The sequence below is a fragment of the Anopheles stephensi genome, chromosome 2, assembly GCF_013141755.1.
Source record: "Anopheles stephensi strain Indian chromosome 2, UCI_ANSTEP_V1.0, whole genome shotgun sequence".
NCBI lineage: Eukaryota > Metazoa > Arthropoda > Insecta > Diptera > Culicidae > Anopheles > Anopheles stephensi.
Genome location: NC_050202.1, coordinates 81,738,313 through 81,755,547, shown reverse-complemented (window position 1 = coordinate 81,755,547; position 17,235 = coordinate 81,738,313). Strand labels below are relative to the sequence as shown.

Genomic DNA, 17,235 nt, shown 5'->3' with positions numbered 1-17,235 from the left:
CGAATGTGAATACGTGCCCCAACAATGATCCAGCAGCTTGTTTAATTCCGGCACAAGCTTCTAGTCGCTGCCCAACTGACGAAATGTGGATCCCTGAGTCAGAAAGAAAGCGTTAGAAGCTGATTTCAAAAAATTGTGTCATGCAAATTGCATACATTTTGGCGGGGTTTCCGTTCTTTATGCGAAAATCTGATTTTCTGCACTCTTTTATCCATTCCGGCTGCTTGGAAAGCGATTTTTGATTAGTTTTTTTATATATGATTAATAAGAAGGTATGGTTTAAACAAATATCAAAATTGTTCATCCTCAATCTAAGAAAATATTCCTCAAAGTATACTGCTTTCGATGTTGGCCATCAACGCCTATTTCATTCACATTATTAAAAGCTCGTTGTAGTTTTGTAAAAAGGGCTTTTGCAGGCTTCAATCTCACATGGAGCTGTACCGCATTGGTAACCAAAAACTCCCTGTATGCTCCAAAACACATTTAGCCACAAAATTACAACCAACCTTGCTACGGGAATATTGGTGCATTTCAGCCTTTTTGATTGAACCTAATGAATGAAACCGAAATTCGGTAAGCTGATCCCCTACCGAATTCGGGGCTAGCAAGGCTGGATCAGATGATACAAATGGGAAAAGTGAAGGCTCGTGTACTCGTGTACATGGCAAGGGAGTTTTGTAATGTTTCGCTTATAATAAGAATTCATTATACCCCATAGCCTAATGAAACCACCGGTACCGGACTTACCCCTTTCCGTAGGTCTTCCACGTATGTGCCCTGACGGACGATGGATTGATCATGAAGTCGTTCCTCTGCCCGGAAAGTACACTCTTCGACCAGACCGTGCTGAAGTGCAACTGGTGGTTCTACGTGGACTGCAAGAGCAGCAAGAACCTGTACGACTCGAACCTGCCCGTGTCCAAGAGCTACCAGCTGATGAAGGCCCTCTCGTTCTTCTCCTCCAACTACAAAAACCCGGGCGACTCGTCCGAGGGCGTCGACGTGGAAGCACTCAAGAACAGCGTCGCCACAGCTGTTGCCGTCGGTGGGTCGGCCCGCTCGCTCGACAGCCTCAGCAGCAACACGATTGCCGGTTCGACCGGTGAGCGCTCGCAGGATTTACCAGCGGTGAGTGCACGAGACAGCAGCGGCAGCAGCAGCACGACGGTCGCCTCAACATCAAGCAGCAGCAGCAACAGCAGCGACAGTAACAGCAACAAAACAACGGCGTCGACGTAAATGGAAATGATTTGATTTCACCGATTTCCTCACCAGCGCTGGATGGCAGGGGTGTGAGTTTTCTGGTGTGAAACTGATGTCTGTGTGCTACGGGCTGTACAGCAAAAGGGTTGTGTCACTACCGCGGTACGCGAGGCGGCAGCAGTGTGGTTTTGGTTTGGTTTGTTTTTTTTTAATGTACAATTTAACGAAAAAAGAGGAAGAAAAATATGGTGCGGAGTGACCTAAGTGGAAAGCTATCCTTTCCTCTACCGACGGTGCTTGCAGGGCAGGGCTGGCAGGGCTGATAACACACGCGGGCGTGCAGTTTCACTGGCCATTACAACAGAAAACAGCAGAAAACAGGCTAGTAGGCTCAGAATTATCATACAACGGAGTAGGCTTAGCCGTGCGGGTTGCATACTTTTTGGCGGATTCGATATACTTTTCCTCGAATCGAAAAGACGAAACTCGCCACAAAGTATGCAATCCGCCGGGCATGGTTTTGGTTTTCCATCGCTTGCTTGTTTCGATTCAACTTAAAATTACAAATCCTTCCACCGTCTGTTGTGTAAAGAAGTTGGAGAGTGTTTCATATACAGCAAAATTTAATTATGCGCTTTGAAAAGCGAATTCACGCATCAACCAAGCGTCACCAACAAACTACACATACGACGCTGCTACCAGCCAGTGCAACGCACACAAGCCCAAGGTTTGCGAGGTTTGCCAAGCTTAACCACCGCTCAGGACAAACCACTCCTGTTGTTGCTCCCGTTGCTGCAAACCGGAGTAGCGAAAACAAGCTCCCGCACGCAATCCGATTTTCAAGTGCTACTCATCCAGCGCAGTGCGAGTGCGAGGGATCCCAACACCGGGTAGGCATAAGTATTTATTAAACAACGATCCTACGAACTAAACTCTTAAAAAACACACACACACACACACACACAAAACCATCGCTTCAAATTGCCATTGCCCGTCCCGATGTGTGGTTTTGGACGGTCGGACGGTACGGGGTATCGGTTGGTTTGGAGTAATACAATACAAGACTTTTGTTACGTGTAGTGTAGTAGAAGTACGGAAGAGGGGACGAATTAAGTATGCTTTTAACGATAGGGGGAGAGTACATTCGTTTTACGTTACTGTTACGGAGCGGGCAAGACTCGCTAGTTAGCTGACCTCTTAGATTAGTATCGCCCCTGCATAGGTATATAACGCTAGTGACTGTTTCTCGGGTATTTTGGCAAACCAGCTTTGCTGCTGCAAGCGGCAAACATAGTAAGTAGGTAGTAGGATTTGTTTCTCGTTTTAAAACAAAATAGGCAACCGCAGCAGTCGTCACGCGTCTCGCGCTTTCCGAGCATATTTATTTAAACTAGCGGCATAAGGTACCTCGGGTGTAGTATCTCCCCATATCTTACTAGAATCTGGTAAATAAACGTAACAACAATAGTGTGCTTTCGTACAGCTGCGGTTCGTTCGGAGCGACGGTAAAGGGTCAATAATTAGGATGCTACCCGATCCCGGTCGAACCTGGTTTGCTGCGGCACCCATTTTCATAGACACACCTAAAAGTTGCTCACACGTAGAAAACGGCGGTATGGTAGGCAGTAAGAGTGAAGAAGAAGGGACGAGATTCTGTCGTGCAGATTTATGCAATTTCGTGTCACCGGTATCGTCGGTCAATATGTTAGTTGTTTTATCCGTTACTACTAGCACAGCAACACGGGCGTACGGACACATGGTACGAAACAATGTACCGTGAGTGCGTGTGCGTGTGTGTGTTTCAATCCCTCGTTGAAAATGCGAGACCAATATGCCAACAGTTGCCGGAACAGGGCAAATTCTACTCATCACAGTTGACTATTACTGATAAAGTAAAACACATTAATTTCAAACGTCAGAACGATGTTTTGGTTCTTTTCTCTTTCATCCAATTGTATCCGAAAATTTAAATTTTGAGACAAAAAAATTTGGTTTGTAGCGCCGGCAAGTATATTCGTCACAGCCATAAATATTCCCCCCCTCCCCCTGATAGTATGCAATTGCCATACAAAATATATCTATTTAAAAATTGCTCAAGATCGAACGAAAGCATAATGAACTCCTAACTTGGAGTGAATAACGCATCACCTAAAATCTTGTCAACTGTATATTGGGTAAAAGACTCGAGAAGGCCCCCCCCCCCCCCCTGACAAAATTTGTTAGGCACTATAGGATATACGCCTAAAGGTATGCAATCCGCAGTACACGTTCCTAAAGCTTCACAGTGTGCTTTCAGTGTGCTTTCAGTGTGGTCAAAATTGGTTGAAGAAAGTCGAATAAAATATTGTTATTATTTGATTAAAACCCCCTCTCCACTAACCCTACCATTCATTTTGGCTTACAGGGGCTTCGTACTAATTTTCGGTCGCACTAGGGGTGAACAATCGGGCCTAAAACATGCACGGCGTTCTCGGACGGTAACGGAACAGTAATTCGATGTATACTTGTTACCTTGCATTGATATTCAGCAAAGGAGGAAGCATAAGAATATCATAATCTCAAACCACTTGTTACAATGTATTTTATCAAGTTCTACTCGCTGTCTATTAACAGTATTCAGGAACAATGCACAATGTTTATATCAAATGGGTTTTGACCATACAGAAATCCCACTGTACAACAAAAATGACAGGCCACAGTGCTGCACACAAAAGATTCTAGGGGGGGCCTTCTCGAGTCTTTTACCGTAATTTTTACTATTGACCAACGCCTGAAAGTATGCAATCACTTATTAAACTGATTCCAAAGTGATCAATGGCGTTATAGCTAATAAATGAACCAATTTTACATGTTTAAAGGCTTGATTAAAAATTATTTACGACAAAATTAAAGATGAAATTAAAAAGTAAAATATTGAGTTCAAATTATGAGTTCAAAACATTGCATAAATTTTGGCGTAATTTTCATACCTTGCGTAGGTAAAGCACATTCCAAATTATTCTCATTTAATTTAATTGAATCACGTCTGTGAAATGAATCTTGATTCCGAAATTAATTATATAAAACGTTTTAAGGCTACTTTATCTCAATTGTCGATCAATAGAAACTAGTTAGAATATGAAGTGATTGAAAAATGTGCTCTTCTACACGTTATTTGCACTCAATCACTCTAATTGATCATAAAATAATGGTATACAAACACACACACACACCCATACGGCCGACTGTTTTAGATTGCCGATGCAGCTTATCTTCTCCATCGACCTGTGTCCACCCCTTTTTCCGACTCGCCGAATCAGTTTGTTCACCTAATTCACTAGCAAACCCGTCAAACGCTTCGTACGGTCCCATTCATCCCATTAGACAACTAATTGAGCTGAAACAATTGAGCTGTACGGTTTGCGCCTAATATTTAGCGAACAACGACATCGGCGTTAATGATTGACTCATGGTGTGTGAAATAACGTTGATCGATTAAAAATTTACGTTGTGTATCGCTCGATTGGGGCGGCTTTTAATGGAAATGGGTTCGATAGAAACCAGTTTTGTTTAGAAAGTTGGTCGGTTTAATTGTTAATTATTTTAGAAACACTATTATTTTAACTGTGAGTATATTTTTTTATTATCAAATGTAGTAAATATGTCTTTACTTATAGTTTTATACACTGAGCCTTGGATAAAAACGCCTAGATATATGCATCAAACCTCAATATCTGATACAAATACTGCTAATTGCATACTGTCAGGCGTTAAAAATTCTAGACAAATTACGAGGACAATGAAACTTACCTTGCACAAACTCTTTTTCAATTATATTTACTGCTACAAATCACCAACTTTCACTCCTATAGCCACGCTAAACCTGAATGAGAAATGATAAACTATCAACTTAAAAGCAATGCCTCACTTTATCATTACTCCCTTATCCCTTCCATCGCCCATTTGATGGCTTCGGGGTGATATTAAATAATGAGCCGCTCGGGGCAATTTTTCCGTGCAGGAATGTTCTTTATTCCGAAGCTCGACCGGACGACCGCGAGTTCCGATAACCCACTGCACACAGCAGACTGACCCAAATTTACGCAACGCAGCGGCAGCTACGCTCCGTGCAACAGGACCGCGTACCAGAAGTCGAATCTCGGACGATCGTGTTTCGATTCCCCGATATCAAATCGCACGCATCAAAGGCACGTCGTCGTCGTCGACGTCGGTTTTCCATTTCATTTCCCAGCTGCTCGCCGAGGCTGCTTCCGCGACGGTTTCTACTGTGCATCGTTTCCGTAAGGGCGATCCGCCCCAAAAAGGGAAAGGGTAGCTTTGTGAAAGGAAAAACAAACGACAAAGGTGCTTTACTGCTGGTGTAGGTGGTGCAACTGCACTTTTCCGCGCCCGGACGTATCCACCTTCTGCAGAAGAAAGGAAGAGTAAACTCCGATCGACCGAACGAAGCCTAACCGATGATTACGCCGTCGCTCGGTCGGGGAAGGTGATCGGCACAAAGCGCTGGAAGCATTACTGGACATCGAACGCGAATGGTGGTGGATGTATAAAAAGTCCGCCCGCCATTGAGGAGTAGTTCATTTCTTTGCTATCTTTGCTTCGATTCAGTTCAGTCTTTTTGTGTAATTTATCAATCGTACGAAAACATGAGCCCATTAGTAAGTTGTTAGCCTCGCTACAAGACGTAGAAGAATTATTTCAAAAGTGTCCTCATCCCTTGTTTCAGATGTTTTGTGCATCGATAGCGATGGTTCTCCTTCTTCTTCAGAGTCAAGCCGACGCAAAGTACGCCTATCACGATCAAGACGAGCAAGGTCTGCTGGACGAACGTTATCTCGAGGCGCTGGAAGGGTTAAAAGAGGCCCACGCCGGAACACAATACCATTCGAGCGTGTCGGAAAAATCGAAAACTATTCCCGTGCCCGTATTCCAGAAGGTTGGCGTCCCGGTCCCCCATCCAGTCCCGATAGCCGTCCCCCACTACGTCAAGGTGTACATCCCACAGCCCTATCCGCTTCAAGTAAACGTAGAACAACCGATCAAGATACCGATTTACAAGGTGATCCCGAAGATAATCGAAAAGCCCGTCCCGTACACGGTCGAAAAGCCGTACCCGATCGAGGTGGAGAAACCGTTCCCGGTGGAGGTGTTGAAGAAAATTGAAGTTCCTGTACCGAAACCGTTCCCGGTCCCGGTAACCGTGTACAAGCATATTATGCAGAACGAGAAAACTCACCGTAACTGGCATTTTTAGTTGTGAGGTTGGTTTTTATTGCGCAACGACAATTATGCGTTATTGGTTCACCGGCTGGACCATTTCAAGAAAGTATGAGCAACATTTGCTTAATGCACAACACGTATTTATGATTGAAGAGCATCAATAAAGTTATTTTTTGTGTTTACATCGCGCCTCGCCGATCAGTATAACCGTCAAGTTGAATCTCCGAAGAATTTCCGAAAGCGTTTCAGCGTGTTCGAAAACGCTTCGCTTCTTTTTCTTATTTTAATATCTATCTTGAAACGTTCTTATCATGACCTTTGATTAAACTCAATAAGAAAAAGGTGTTATGAATTGTGATCGTAATATTAACAATGAAATTGGAAAAAATCGATTATCGCAGCACAATTCGTTGTCGAACACGCTCGTTCCCGCTCCGACACACTATTCGAACAATCATCGTGTCGAATGTTCGAATCGGATTTTCGAACACTCCGTCGGCCGCTTCGCCAGCTGTCACGCTGCTGACAGCTGTCAAACTCTTTTGCCTCCACATTTTTCCGTGTGAAACACGTTCGCGTACTCTGCGTACAGAATTTAATCGAAAAAATGGGTTTCGCCAACTTGTGGTACTCGCATCCGCGTAAATACGGACAGGGCTCGCGTTTCTGGTGAGTGTGAATCAATTTCCGACGATTTCCGTGGCGAGAAACGGGACAAACGCACCTCCCGGGTTGCGGTTCTTGTGCACGTGTACGGACTGCCGCTTCGCCATGTTGGGTGTTCCGGTAGAGTAGAGCGACGGTGAATACTAATCGTTCGGTTCGGTTTATCTGCTTCCAGCCGTGCCTGCTCCAACAACCACGGAATGATCCGAAAGTACGGGCTGAACATTTGCCGACAGTGCTTCCGCGAGTACGCCAAGGATATTGGCTTCAGGAAGGTACGTGTGTGTGTGTGAGAGAGAGGAAGGGAGAAGGCCTGCTTAGCGACAGTGTCAGTGTATGGGTGCTGTGTTGTTGTTGATCAGTGTTTCTTAACTCACAGCAGCATAGCCCATGGCTTCCGCTTTCGTTCTTTGTGCCGCTAGACGGTTTCGATACTAATTCCCTTTCTCTATTCGCTCTTCCTTTCAGCTGGATTAAATATGGGATTTTTCTCAACGTTTCTTCGCATATGACATCAAGATCGAATTATTTGCCCCTTGCTGGCAGTAAACATGCGTTGAAATGAAATCGGCAAATAAATAACGTAAAAATCCACACAAAACGACTCCCACTCGGATTTGGAATTCTTCACCATCATCATCCCGTTATGCCGAAACATAAGCGTCACGACCAGTTCGCACTCTTTCTGGATTGTTCTTCCGCTGATTCTTCTGTACATCCGCTGCTGCTCTTGAATCGGGCACACACACACACGACACAGTTCTGCTGCTTATTGAAGTTGATTATTGTTTTTTCGCCCATAATCGTAAATCAGCTACTCAAATGCTGGACAGCCAGATGCAAGTTTACGAGCTGCAATGGGAGGTAATTTTAGATCGTCGTGTTTAACGGCACACATGTGTTTAAACAGCTGATCACGACGACCGACCGACCGACGTACGACGCCGGTGAACCATTCGATACGATTTTCTAGGTCGTGTTTATTTACATTAGTTACCTTCGAAACAATAAATCGCTGTATCGAGGGAAGCGAGGTAGTGATCGGCAACGTGGCCGTAGGTCAATAATTAGTCTACGAAGCCGGGTCGGATCTGTGCGCAAAGCGTGTCAACACGAACCCCTTTTCCATTAATTTGTTCTGTCGTCGTCGCAGACGCCAACCGTTGGCAGCGGTTCAATTGCAAGGGTAGAAGTAATTTAAAAGCTTCTTCCCTGTCCCGCATCGCCCCATCGCGCAAGGAAGGCATTCGGCCGATGCGTCTGCAAAAGAAAGCAAACAGTCTGTACTCGGTACTTGGGGTAGCACTGTGCGTGTCTGGCTTTGAAATGAGACCGAAATGTAAGGTTAAAGCATTCCAAACAACCCGAACCCCCCGAGGGTTGGAACACTCTGTCTGATGATTACAATGCATCATCAGTTGCTAAATTGGTTCTGATGCAATAACGCTTTCTTAGCGTGACGGCACCTGACTTTCAGTATCGGTTGGCCACAATCCAACGCAGCGGTGGGACGAGCACCTGCTGCTCTGCGGGATGGTTGTTTTGTTTTGTTTTAAATCAGCTTCTTCCTGGTGTTGGGGCTAGCGCTTCATCTGCTACCAGCTGATCGATCAGTCGATCCCCGTCTGACTTACGATCAGCAGCCAGCCAGCACACCATGCTGCACTATCATCAGCGGAAACACACGCGCAAAACCGTTAACGCTAGAACGGCCAGCCGAAGGTGTAAACAGCGGAAGGTAATAAATCGCGATACGGCATCCGCTCGCGGGCATAAATCTTTTCCGGACGAAATTTAAAAGCTTTCGCAACAGTGTCCCGGCCACGGTTTGGCTGCTGCCGCCTTGCGTTTAAACATAAACACACCACCCAATCGGATTTTACAGATCGACCCGCCGCTGTGAAGTGATTTGAAGACACATTTAACTGTGATATACAAACAATCAAAAGAGGCGGCGAACTGGCCAGCCAGGACAAAGGTGGTGGGTGAATTTTTGTAAGAATGCGCTTTCGGTTAGGAAGGGACGTCAGCTGATGAAAGATTGCTCTGGTGCAGATTGGTTCTAGCGAGGGGGGGAGGGTGCAGCGTAATCGAAAGTGCTACCAACCGTACCGTACCGGGTGCCAAGTATTACGAAATCGAGCGAGCATTCGTGATTGCGCTGAGTGTTAGTGCACTTGAACTACGAAACTGTTTGTTGAGAGGTTGAAGGACGAATCGGTGTGGTTTCGACAATATGGTTAAGCTCAAAAGAAATCTCCTGGAGGAACTATCGAATCTCTTGATATCTTGAGTCCTCTAAGAGCCAGGAGAGGCTAAGAATTCTATAAAATACCTTTGCGACGAGAACCCTTCCTCGAGGTCTAATCGGCAAGGCCCCTTCGATGAGGTCCTTCCGATAGGCCGAGGCCCCTTCGGTGAGTCTAAGGCCCCTTCGTTGAGGCCGTGGCCCCTTCGGTGAGGCTCCTTCGACGTGGATAAGGAACCTTCGACGAGACCCCTACGACGATACCTCTTCGTCGCGGCACCTCAGACGAGATCCCTTCGATGAAACCCGTTCAAAGAGTGCCCTTCGACGAGGCCTTTTGGACCAGGTCCCTTCGAGGAGGCCTCTTCGACAGAGTTCTTTCGATGAGGCCCCTTAGACGACATCCCTTCGATGAAGCCCATTCATAGAGTTCGACAAAGCTCCTTCGATGAGGTCCTTCCGATAGGCCGAGACCACTTCGGTGAGGCTAAGGCCTCCTCGTTGAGGCCGAGGTCCCTTTGGCAAGGCTCGTTAGACGAGGCCCCCCACGACGATATCTCTTCGTCGAGGCACCTTAGACGAGAACGCTTCGATGAAACCCGTTCAAAGAGTGCCCTTCGACGAGGCCCTTCCGATAGGCCGAGGCCTTTTAGACCAGGTCTCTTCGAGGAGGCTCCTTTGACAAGGACCCTTCGATGAGGCTACTTTGACGGAGATTCATCGCTGAGACCTCAACAACGACCCTGGCGAACGTCCACTCTGTCTATAGGTCTATAGGCACCAGCTAGCAGCTGAGAAGATGAGCAGAAAAATCTGCAAGGAACTCCGTAATCGTATCTAACCTCGTGGACGGACTTGTTTGATTAAAATCACTAAAATACCTCCGCTTCATTGAGTAGTACATCTCTCACACCCCTTATCTTTCCGTTCCAATCGACAGTCGCCTTACAGAATCGATTTCGAACACTACGACGACCAGTACTTCGTGCTGCCCATCCACAACAAGAACAAATGGTACCGGGGCTGCAACCGGCAGATCAACCAGGAATGGAAGCGAATGCGGGTCGAGAAGCTGAAGACGCTCGAGCGCAGCACGGAGATGCCACCCAGCCTCACCATTGTCAGCGCCCAGAACGATCGGGTGCAGGTGATAGCGCTGTGTTCCATCTCGAAAATTCCATCCTGTGCCCGGCGCTGTCTGCTCGAGGTGATAGCAACGCAGGAGTATCTGTACTACCTGAACATCGAGCACATCTTTGTGGCGTTGCGCGATCAGCACGTGTTTCGGTCGAAGTTTCGGTTTAGCTTCACGCGCTCGCTGGCGTACCGGGAGATACTGGAGCGCAACGAACCGCGAGGTGTGTCCAAATTTTTGCTGTCGAACGATCCGCAACGGTGGGTGGTGAAGCAGTACGAATCGTCCGAGGAGGAGCTGTACGCGCAGCGACAAAATTGCTACTACTACTATTACTACAACGAGGAGGAAGATGACGACACGTACCAGGATTATTACAGCTGTAAAAAGCGGGTGGCGTACGATGTATGGGTGGGGAATTGGAGCTAATAATCGAACCTTGCCTTAATCATCGTTTGTTTTTCTCCCTTCCCTCCAGGGTCCTCCACCGCCGACCTCGAATGAACCGTACCTGGTGGTCCCGATCCATCGACATCCGGAGCTGAAAGAGCAGTGCGTGCGGTTGATAAACACCGAGTGGCCACGCTCCCGGATGGCACGGTTTTGGAGCTTCGAAACCTCAACCGATACGCTTCCGATCACGTTCGTACTGACGCAGCTTATCGACGAGACAACCACCGTGCTGGGACACGCGAAAGTGTCTCCCGTGCCGGCGGACGATAGCTCCGCGTACGTGGAATCGGTCGTGGTGGATTATCGCTACCGGGGCCGAGGAATTGGCACGCACCTGATGGAGGAGATTGAGAAGTACTGCAAGGCGGTGATGAACATCAACCACATGTACATAGCGACCGACGGGCAGGAAGTGTTTTACGCCAAGCTTGGGTACATCTTCTGCAAGGCGATCAACATCTTCGGCACGCGGTCGACGCGCAACACCGTCAGCAAGAAGCACTGGATGCGGAAGGTACTCTCCGACTGGGAACCGTACCCGATGGGTTACGGGGACGAGGTGCCGAGCGATCCGGTCGGAAGCATCGTGGAGGTGGACGTCGGACCGCCGCAGGCGAAGCTGTGCGTCGATCAGCTCATCTGGAACATTCGCAACATCGTGTACAACCAGACGAACGTACCGTGCCGGAAGGCGAAGGGAGAAGAAATAGTGTACGATTTAATTCTTAAAATGCATGCCATTTAGGGGACCCTCTGTGAGCGATCGAGCGAGCGATAAATAAAGATTCAAATCAAAACAAATGGTCCAGTGCGCCATCGCCGCCGCCTTGGTTTGTTTTTCACGTAGCACGGAGCAAACTGTCAACCGGACGCGGCGAATACTTAATCCAACCGCTCACCGGTTTCGCCCGCTGTCAAACGGCAATTCAAATCATCATTCGCCACCATGCGCCTGAGATGCACACACACTCAAAAAAAAGGGGGAAACAGAGAAAAAGAAACGGAAAGCGGTTGGATTAATACGTTTGAGGGAAAATTTTTCATTCCGAACAGAACAGCAACTGTGGCGTCGAAGGATTTCGGAGCTAGATACGTGAAAGTGAAGTGTTGCGTTTTTTCGAGCCACAGGACGCAACAGAAGAACGTTCAAAACAACGTGCCGTTGGGTTAAAAATAAAAACCAGCTAGCGATCTTCTCTTCTGCGCCAAGCACGGTCCTACATCTGCAGCAATGTTTGGCAACGAACGGTTTAACGGTAGCACCAGCAGCACCAGCAGCAGCAGCAGCACAAAGTGCCAGAAAGAAAGCTGCAACGATCAGGACACGGCATCCGCTTCCTCTGCGTCGCCCAACGGCACGACAGCGCTTCCCAACGATTCGAGACCTTCGTTTGCGTCCGTCTTTACGATCGAAAGCATACTGGGGCTCAATCAGGACACGATCACCCAGCACAAGGCGGGCTCGCTGAACGATAAGCTGCTGTCGCCCGTCCCCCAACGGTTGGACAGTGCGGCGGCCTACGAGCTGGAACAGCACACCAAGCAGAGTCTGTCGAACTATTTCCGCTGTGCTGGGGCCGGTACACTGCATCTCCCGACCACGTCCGAAGCGAACATGCTGTCGACCAACATTCTTGGCAGTGAGTAACAACCCCCGGCAAATTGGCCCCCGCCACACGACGTGACACTTATTGCGATCCCTGCCCATCTCCTTTCAGTAGCATATCCATCGTCCTGCCACAGCTATCTGCAGCCGGATCTGTTTGCCGCCCATCTCCACCAGCAGGTAGGGCTGGTCGCGTGCAACGGCAACTTCCGGCCCCGCTATCCATTCCTAAACGCGGACTCACACATCAAGCGAAAGCGCCGGCACCGGACCATCTTCACCGAGGAGCAGCTGGAACAGCTGGAGGCCACCTTCGACAAGACGCACTACCCGGACGTGCTGCTGCGCGAGAAGCTGGCAATCAAGGTGGACCTGAAGGAGGAGCGCGTCGAGGTAAGTGCACGGACGGAAGGAGGAGAATCGGCGAATTTTGCGGCTGTGCAGTGTTTTTAATTCGCGGAACGTTCGAAACTCAACAAGCACACTTGTTGATTGTGCCGCGGCCGCGTCGCGTCTCAATAATAATGAAATCGACAAATTGAGTTACGGCCAAAGTTGTAATTTCCGGCAGGCCACCCCCACGCAAATGCTCCGGGGAGGGCGCAACCGGAAGCGTACGCTGACAGTACGCAGCGGATCGATTTTTGCCTCTCTCTCTCTCGCTTTGTTCTTACCATCTCTCTCTCTCTCTCTGTTGCGGGATGTGGCGGATGTTGTAGGTATGGTTCAAGAACCGGCGGGCCAAATGGCGAAAGCAGAAGCGGGAGGAACAGGAACAGTTCTCCAACTACGAAATCAATAGCAAAATTAGAAAACTCATCAACATCCCGGTGTCGGCACAGGAAAAGTTGCGCCAGCTGCAGACGGGCATCTTTGCCAAGGACAAACAACTGTTGCCGAAATGTGACGAGCTGAGCAACAGCAACAGTGACGCGTCGGACGTCGAGGTGGTATGATAATTTGCGCCCAGCAACGACTGGTGCAGGTGGAGATGGTGCTTTTTTTTTTGCTGTAGGAGAGGCGAGTGACATTAACTAAGTAAGGGTAGGAAGCCGGAAACGGGTTTAAAAAAAAAAAAGAAGGTAGAACCCACGTGTCCTGGGCCGGCGGTCGGCGAAGGATGACACACTAAGCAATTGGAGTGAATGCTCTCGGATTTAAATTTCCCCGTGCCCCCGTTTTGTATATTCAGTCGCATCGATGTTTGATGTTTGCTTCCCTTTCTACTCGAAGCCATGGTAGTAGTCAACCGCGGGCTGTAGAGCTACTAGCAACTTAGGCAGCAACTAAGTGACAGCTAACGTCATTCTTCTAATCGTAGTGCATAAGCCGTGTCAAAATGTGTGGATCGCTGGCAGTAGCAGCAAGTAGTATCGAAAGGCAATAAGTTATTTATTTTCCATTAGTAGAATAGTTTATCGTTTTTAAAAGTGCGCCATCTTGAAGGCATGGGCAGGGGTGTAAATGTTACGATCAGCATACGCATTACTTACTAACTTAACGCAACTACGGTTGAGGTGTAAATCAAAACTCCGATTCCGGTCCGGTACGATCGAATCCAGCGCAAGCACGTGTCGTTTCGGGCGACGTGTTTAAGGCGGCACGTTCGACGCGTTTAACCATTCAGCAACATCATAAACTAATCAAACAAACTAATTAGCTAATGGTAGCCACCGTTTTTTTGATGGCACGTTCCGATTCGCGGGGGGGGGGGAGGGGAAGCAAAGCAGCAACAGCAAGAAAAGAAGATTAAATTATGAACCCAGTAGAAGAAGAAGCTGCATAAATCATGCTGCACACTCACACACAGCATGGGAGGTGCTTCCGGGTGCTGCTGGCTGCTTGCTCGTGCAATACTAAATAATTGATATCGCATTGTTTGAAAATGAGTTCCCCGTTGCGAAACAAACCAAAGCCAAAGTAAACCAGGAAGGGGGAATGTGTAGTGTACAGAAAAAAAACGAAAAAAAGGAAAAAAAGGAAGCCCCCATAACATACTAAACGAATGTTTGCAACTTTAAAGGCAGAAAAAATCTCTCTAAACACGCATCACATGAGCAGCATTTGATGGGGAGAAAGGCAAAGGACGATCAGAGAAAAAGATACTTCTGTTTTGCGCATTGCATAACTTTAGGCGTTTTGTTTTTCTGAAGGTAGTTTTTGGTTAGTAGCACAACGATAACTTTTCTCTCATGAATGATATCGTTTGCATTAAATACCTTATATAGCTTCTCTTCTTGGCATAAAGCCCTCTTGTATCATACCTACTATCTCTCGTTTATAAGGCTCCTAAGTCCTAGTCGGGTTTACTAGGTCCAGATGGGATTTGAACCCTGCTCCTTCCGTGTGGAGGCTACCAATGGGCCGCCTCTGTTCTTTCACTATCTGCATTTACTTCAAATTAAATGAGTTTAACAGAACCAGAAAACGTTTCAAATTTGACGCACTCGAAAAACCAGACGCCTAAATGTATGCAATCCGATCAACACCTCTGCCCCCTTGTCTCGAATACTGCCCACAGTGAGAGCGGATTTGTACCATAATAACGCCCTAGCTTACCTACCGCGAGCTTCGTCTAGTATGAGCTGTATATGTATGTGTGTGTTCGTGTGTGTTCGTGTGGGTGTGTATGTGTGTGATGATTTTCCGTTTCCGTTGCAAGGCTTACTTTCGGAGAAGTAGTTTTCCCAGTCCAGTCTGTCTAATGCCGCAAATACACATAATAACAACAAATATCCGAAAGCAAATAATCGACGTATATTGTGGGACAACCAAACAAAAAACAAAAAAAGAAGAAATATCCACAAAACCCTCCATAACTGTACGAAACCTTTAATAAACCCGTCTACTAACGATATACAATAGTGAACGTTTTTCGCCTGTCGTGTTGTGCTTATATCAATGAGCGCTTGAAGCTTCCCCCCACTCCGCCTTTTTTTGAGGCTCCTCTTCTTCTTTGGGCGATCCTTAAACACTACGCACTCCAATTCATGAAACAAACAATCAGCAACAGATGACCGTCCGATCCGGATGTCGGCCGCTTTACTGATGCGTTCCCGTATCACCGTTGCTGACAGAAGACTCATCTCGTCGGTCGGTCGGTCGGTCAGTTACGGGATTCGATAAATATTTAATGCGGACCCAACTCGCGTGGGAATTGCCTTCGAAATGGTTCGCAATCGTGTACCGACTTTTGTCCGGGCGTTTCATTGTGACCGACCGGCTTCGTGTTTGCTTCTCCCCCACTGGAAGGACCCACCGACAGGAGACAATTCTCGGAAGGGCGTAAGAAATCGTAACAAAATTGACGACGGAAAGAGATTTCCTTTACGACGGTGATGGTATTTAATTTGATTTTGCCCCCGTCTGCCTTCGTCAGCCGGTTGATATACATTTGAGGAGCGAAACTTCTGGCGAAGATTTCCTTAGAATGGTGGCGTGAGAAAATCCGTTGTGTCTCTTCGCTTTTTTTGTCGTTGGTGCTACTATTGGTGCTACTCGCGTTTGGAACGACTGGGTGGAAATTGGGGGTGGAAACTGCGATCGCTGAGTATAATTTCGCTCCAGCCGCCCTAGGCATCATCGAACCCGGTTTGCGCGATTGGTGATAATGAAATATCGCAGGGCTGTGTTTTTGTGTGGTCGGTTTGTTGTTGCTTGCTGCCAGAGGCCCTTTTTGCAATTCAATTATCATTGTTGGTGGGAAAAGCCCTTCATATCGCAGCTCGCACCGAAATCAATTCGGCTGAAAATCAGTTCCGCTTTAGCCCGGGAGCATCATAATCCTTTTTTGTTTTTCGTCCGAACCCTTCCCACACAAAAACTGATCCGAACACGGACGAATTAACGACAGCAACGATCCGTCGTCGATCAAGTAGAGTCGGAACGATGATTGAATGTCGATAAATATGTTTTTTTTTTCGAATCATCCGCCCGAGATTACACAGATCCACAACGGTCCGGTACGGTTCGATCGCGTCGGAGAAAAAAAGACGGCCAAAAAAATGGATTTACGCACCGCGATTTCCAGCAGCCAAGTCACAAATAAACAGACCAATGCAACACACGGGAGAAGGGGGTGTGGCCCTTGGGGTGGCCACCAGGAGGAGGGTGCACCAGAAAAGGGGTGGTGTTTTTCTTTGCCATCCATTAAACTTCATCAAACAGCCTTCCGCCCCGGATCGGGCGCAAGTCTTGGCGTCTTGGGGGGGGGGGTGTGGAGTGCCGAGAGGGTTCGGGCGGAAGGCCAATAACGAGACATGTACGCCCGGTATGCAAACGATGGTTGATTGATTTAGCTTGAATCTTATTGACACCCATTGTGCGATTGGGTGGGTATGTTGGGCTCTTTCTGTGAGAAAACAGGTAACCCTTTTGAATTGTTTAAGCACGCTTTGGAAACTGAACCAGATCCGATTTATTGTATGCTTAAGGCTTAAGTCTACGGTAAGCTGCGCTTGGCTGTTGCGAAGTGAAGATGGCTTGCTTTGCGGCAATTAAAACGGAACAGCATCATTGCGTGTTCACAGCATTCTGATTTGAAAGTACGTTAGAATGAGGTTCCCAAAAAAATTACTTGAAGAGAATTTAATGCGGTCGTACTGCAAAAAAAAAAAAAGAAAACACTTTATATTGCATACATTTAGGCGTTCAATTTATCACAAGGCAGTAATGACAGCAAACTGTACTTCTAAGAACAGA

General features: G+C 47.3%; 5 protein-coding genes across 12 annotated transcripts in view; all 5 read left to right on the top strand.

Annotated features, from left to right (window-relative positions):
- Positions 1-3,124, top strand: part of LOC118505609 — a 73,490-nt gene extending 70,366 nt beyond the window's left edge. For all 7 annotated transcript variants that reach the window (XM_036041645.1, XM_036041647.1, XM_036041646.1 and 4 more), the window contains one exon: positions 763-3,124. In XM_036041645.1, coding sequence (XP_035897538.1) covers positions 763-1,242 — 480 coding nt within the window. In that variant the 3' untranslated portion in view covers positions 1,243-3,124. The remainder of the gene's footprint in view (positions 1-762) is intronic.
- A 2,066-nt stretch (positions 3,125-5,190) lies between these two features.
- On the top strand, positions 5,191-6,802 carry LOC118505607. Its single transcript, XM_036041639.1, has 2 exons — positions 5,191-5,864; positions 5,933-6,802. Exons 1-2 carry the CDS (start codon positions 5,853-5,855, stop codon positions 6,458-6,460), a joined length of 540 nt encoding a protein of 179 aa, XP_035897532.1. The 5' UTR covers positions 5,191-5,852; the 3' UTR covers positions 6,461-6,802.
- Positions 6,803-6,933: 131 nt separating this feature from the next.
- Positions 6,934-7,696, top strand: LOC118505608 (40S ribosomal protein S29). Its single transcript, XM_036041640.1, has 3 exons — positions 6,934-7,095; positions 7,268-7,367; positions 7,561-7,696. The coding sequence occupies exons 1-3, from the start codon at positions 7,034-7,036 to the stop codon at positions 7,567-7,569; spliced, it is 171 nt and encodes a 56-aa protein (XP_035897533.1). The 5' UTR covers positions 6,934-7,033; the 3' UTR covers positions 7,570-7,696.
- A 119-nt stretch (positions 7,697-7,815) lies between these two features.
- On the top strand, positions 7,816-11,729 carry LOC118505605. The gene is made up of 3 exons (XM_036041636.1): positions 7,816-8,830; positions 10,281-10,880; positions 10,954-11,729. Exons 1-3 carry the CDS (start codon positions 8,750-8,752, stop codon positions 11,671-11,673), a joined length of 1,401 nt encoding a protein of 466 aa, XP_035897529.1. The 5' UTR covers positions 7,816-8,749; the 3' UTR covers positions 11,674-11,729.
- Positions 11,730-11,740: 11 nt separating this feature from the next.
- On the top strand, positions 11,741-15,398 carry LOC118505606 (homeobox protein goosecoid-like). Of its 2 annotated transcripts, none has more exons than XM_036041638.1 (3): positions 11,741-12,568; positions 12,650-12,927; positions 13,254-15,398. In XM_036041638.1, the coding sequence occupies exons 1-3, from the start codon at positions 12,160-12,162 to the stop codon at positions 13,488-13,490; spliced, it is 924 nt and encodes a 307-aa protein (XP_035897531.1). In that variant the 5' UTR covers positions 11,741-12,159; the 3' UTR covers positions 13,491-15,398. The 2 variants fall into 2 exon arrangements, with proteins under 2 accessions (XP_035897531.1, XP_035897530.1); XM_036041637.1 differs by having other exon boundaries at positions 11,742-12,568; positions 12,647-12,927.
- Positions 15,399-17,235: the final 1,837 nt, after the last annotated feature.

Bases quoted from the DNA above. Each gene is read 5' to 3' on its own strand.
- LOC118505605 (XM_036041636.1), top strand. From the start codon at position 8,750: ATGCTGCACTATCATCAGCGGAAACACACGCGCAAAACCGTTAACGCT. The intron at 8,831-10,280 runs GTAATAAATCGC...TCCAATCGACAG, and splicing joins GAAGGTGTAAACAGCGGAAG to TCGCCTTACAGAATCGATTT. The intron at 10,881-10,953 runs GTATGGGTGGGG...CCTTCCCTCCAG, and splicing joins AAAAGCGGGTGGCGTACGAT to GGTCCTCCACCGCCGACCTC.
- LOC118505608 (XM_036041640.1), top strand. From the start codon at position 7,034: ATGGGTTTCGCCAACTTGTGGTACTCGCATCCGCGTAAATACGGACAG. The intron at 7,096-7,267 runs GTGAGTGTGAAT...ATCTGCTTCCAG, and splicing joins GGACAGGGCTCGCGTTTCTG to CCGTGCCTGCTCCAACAACC.
- LOC118505606 (XM_036041637.1), top strand. From the start codon at position 12,160: ATGTTTGGCAACGAACGGTTTAACGGTAGCACCAGCAGCACCAGCAGC. The intron at 12,569-12,646 runs GTGAGTAACAAC...ATCTCCTTTCAG, and splicing joins GTCGACCAACATTCTTGGCA to TAGCATATCCATCGTCCTGC. The intron at 12,928-13,253 runs GTAAGTGCACGG...CGGATGTTGTAG, and splicing joins TGAAGGAGGAGCGCGTCGAG to GTATGGTTCAAGAACCGGCG.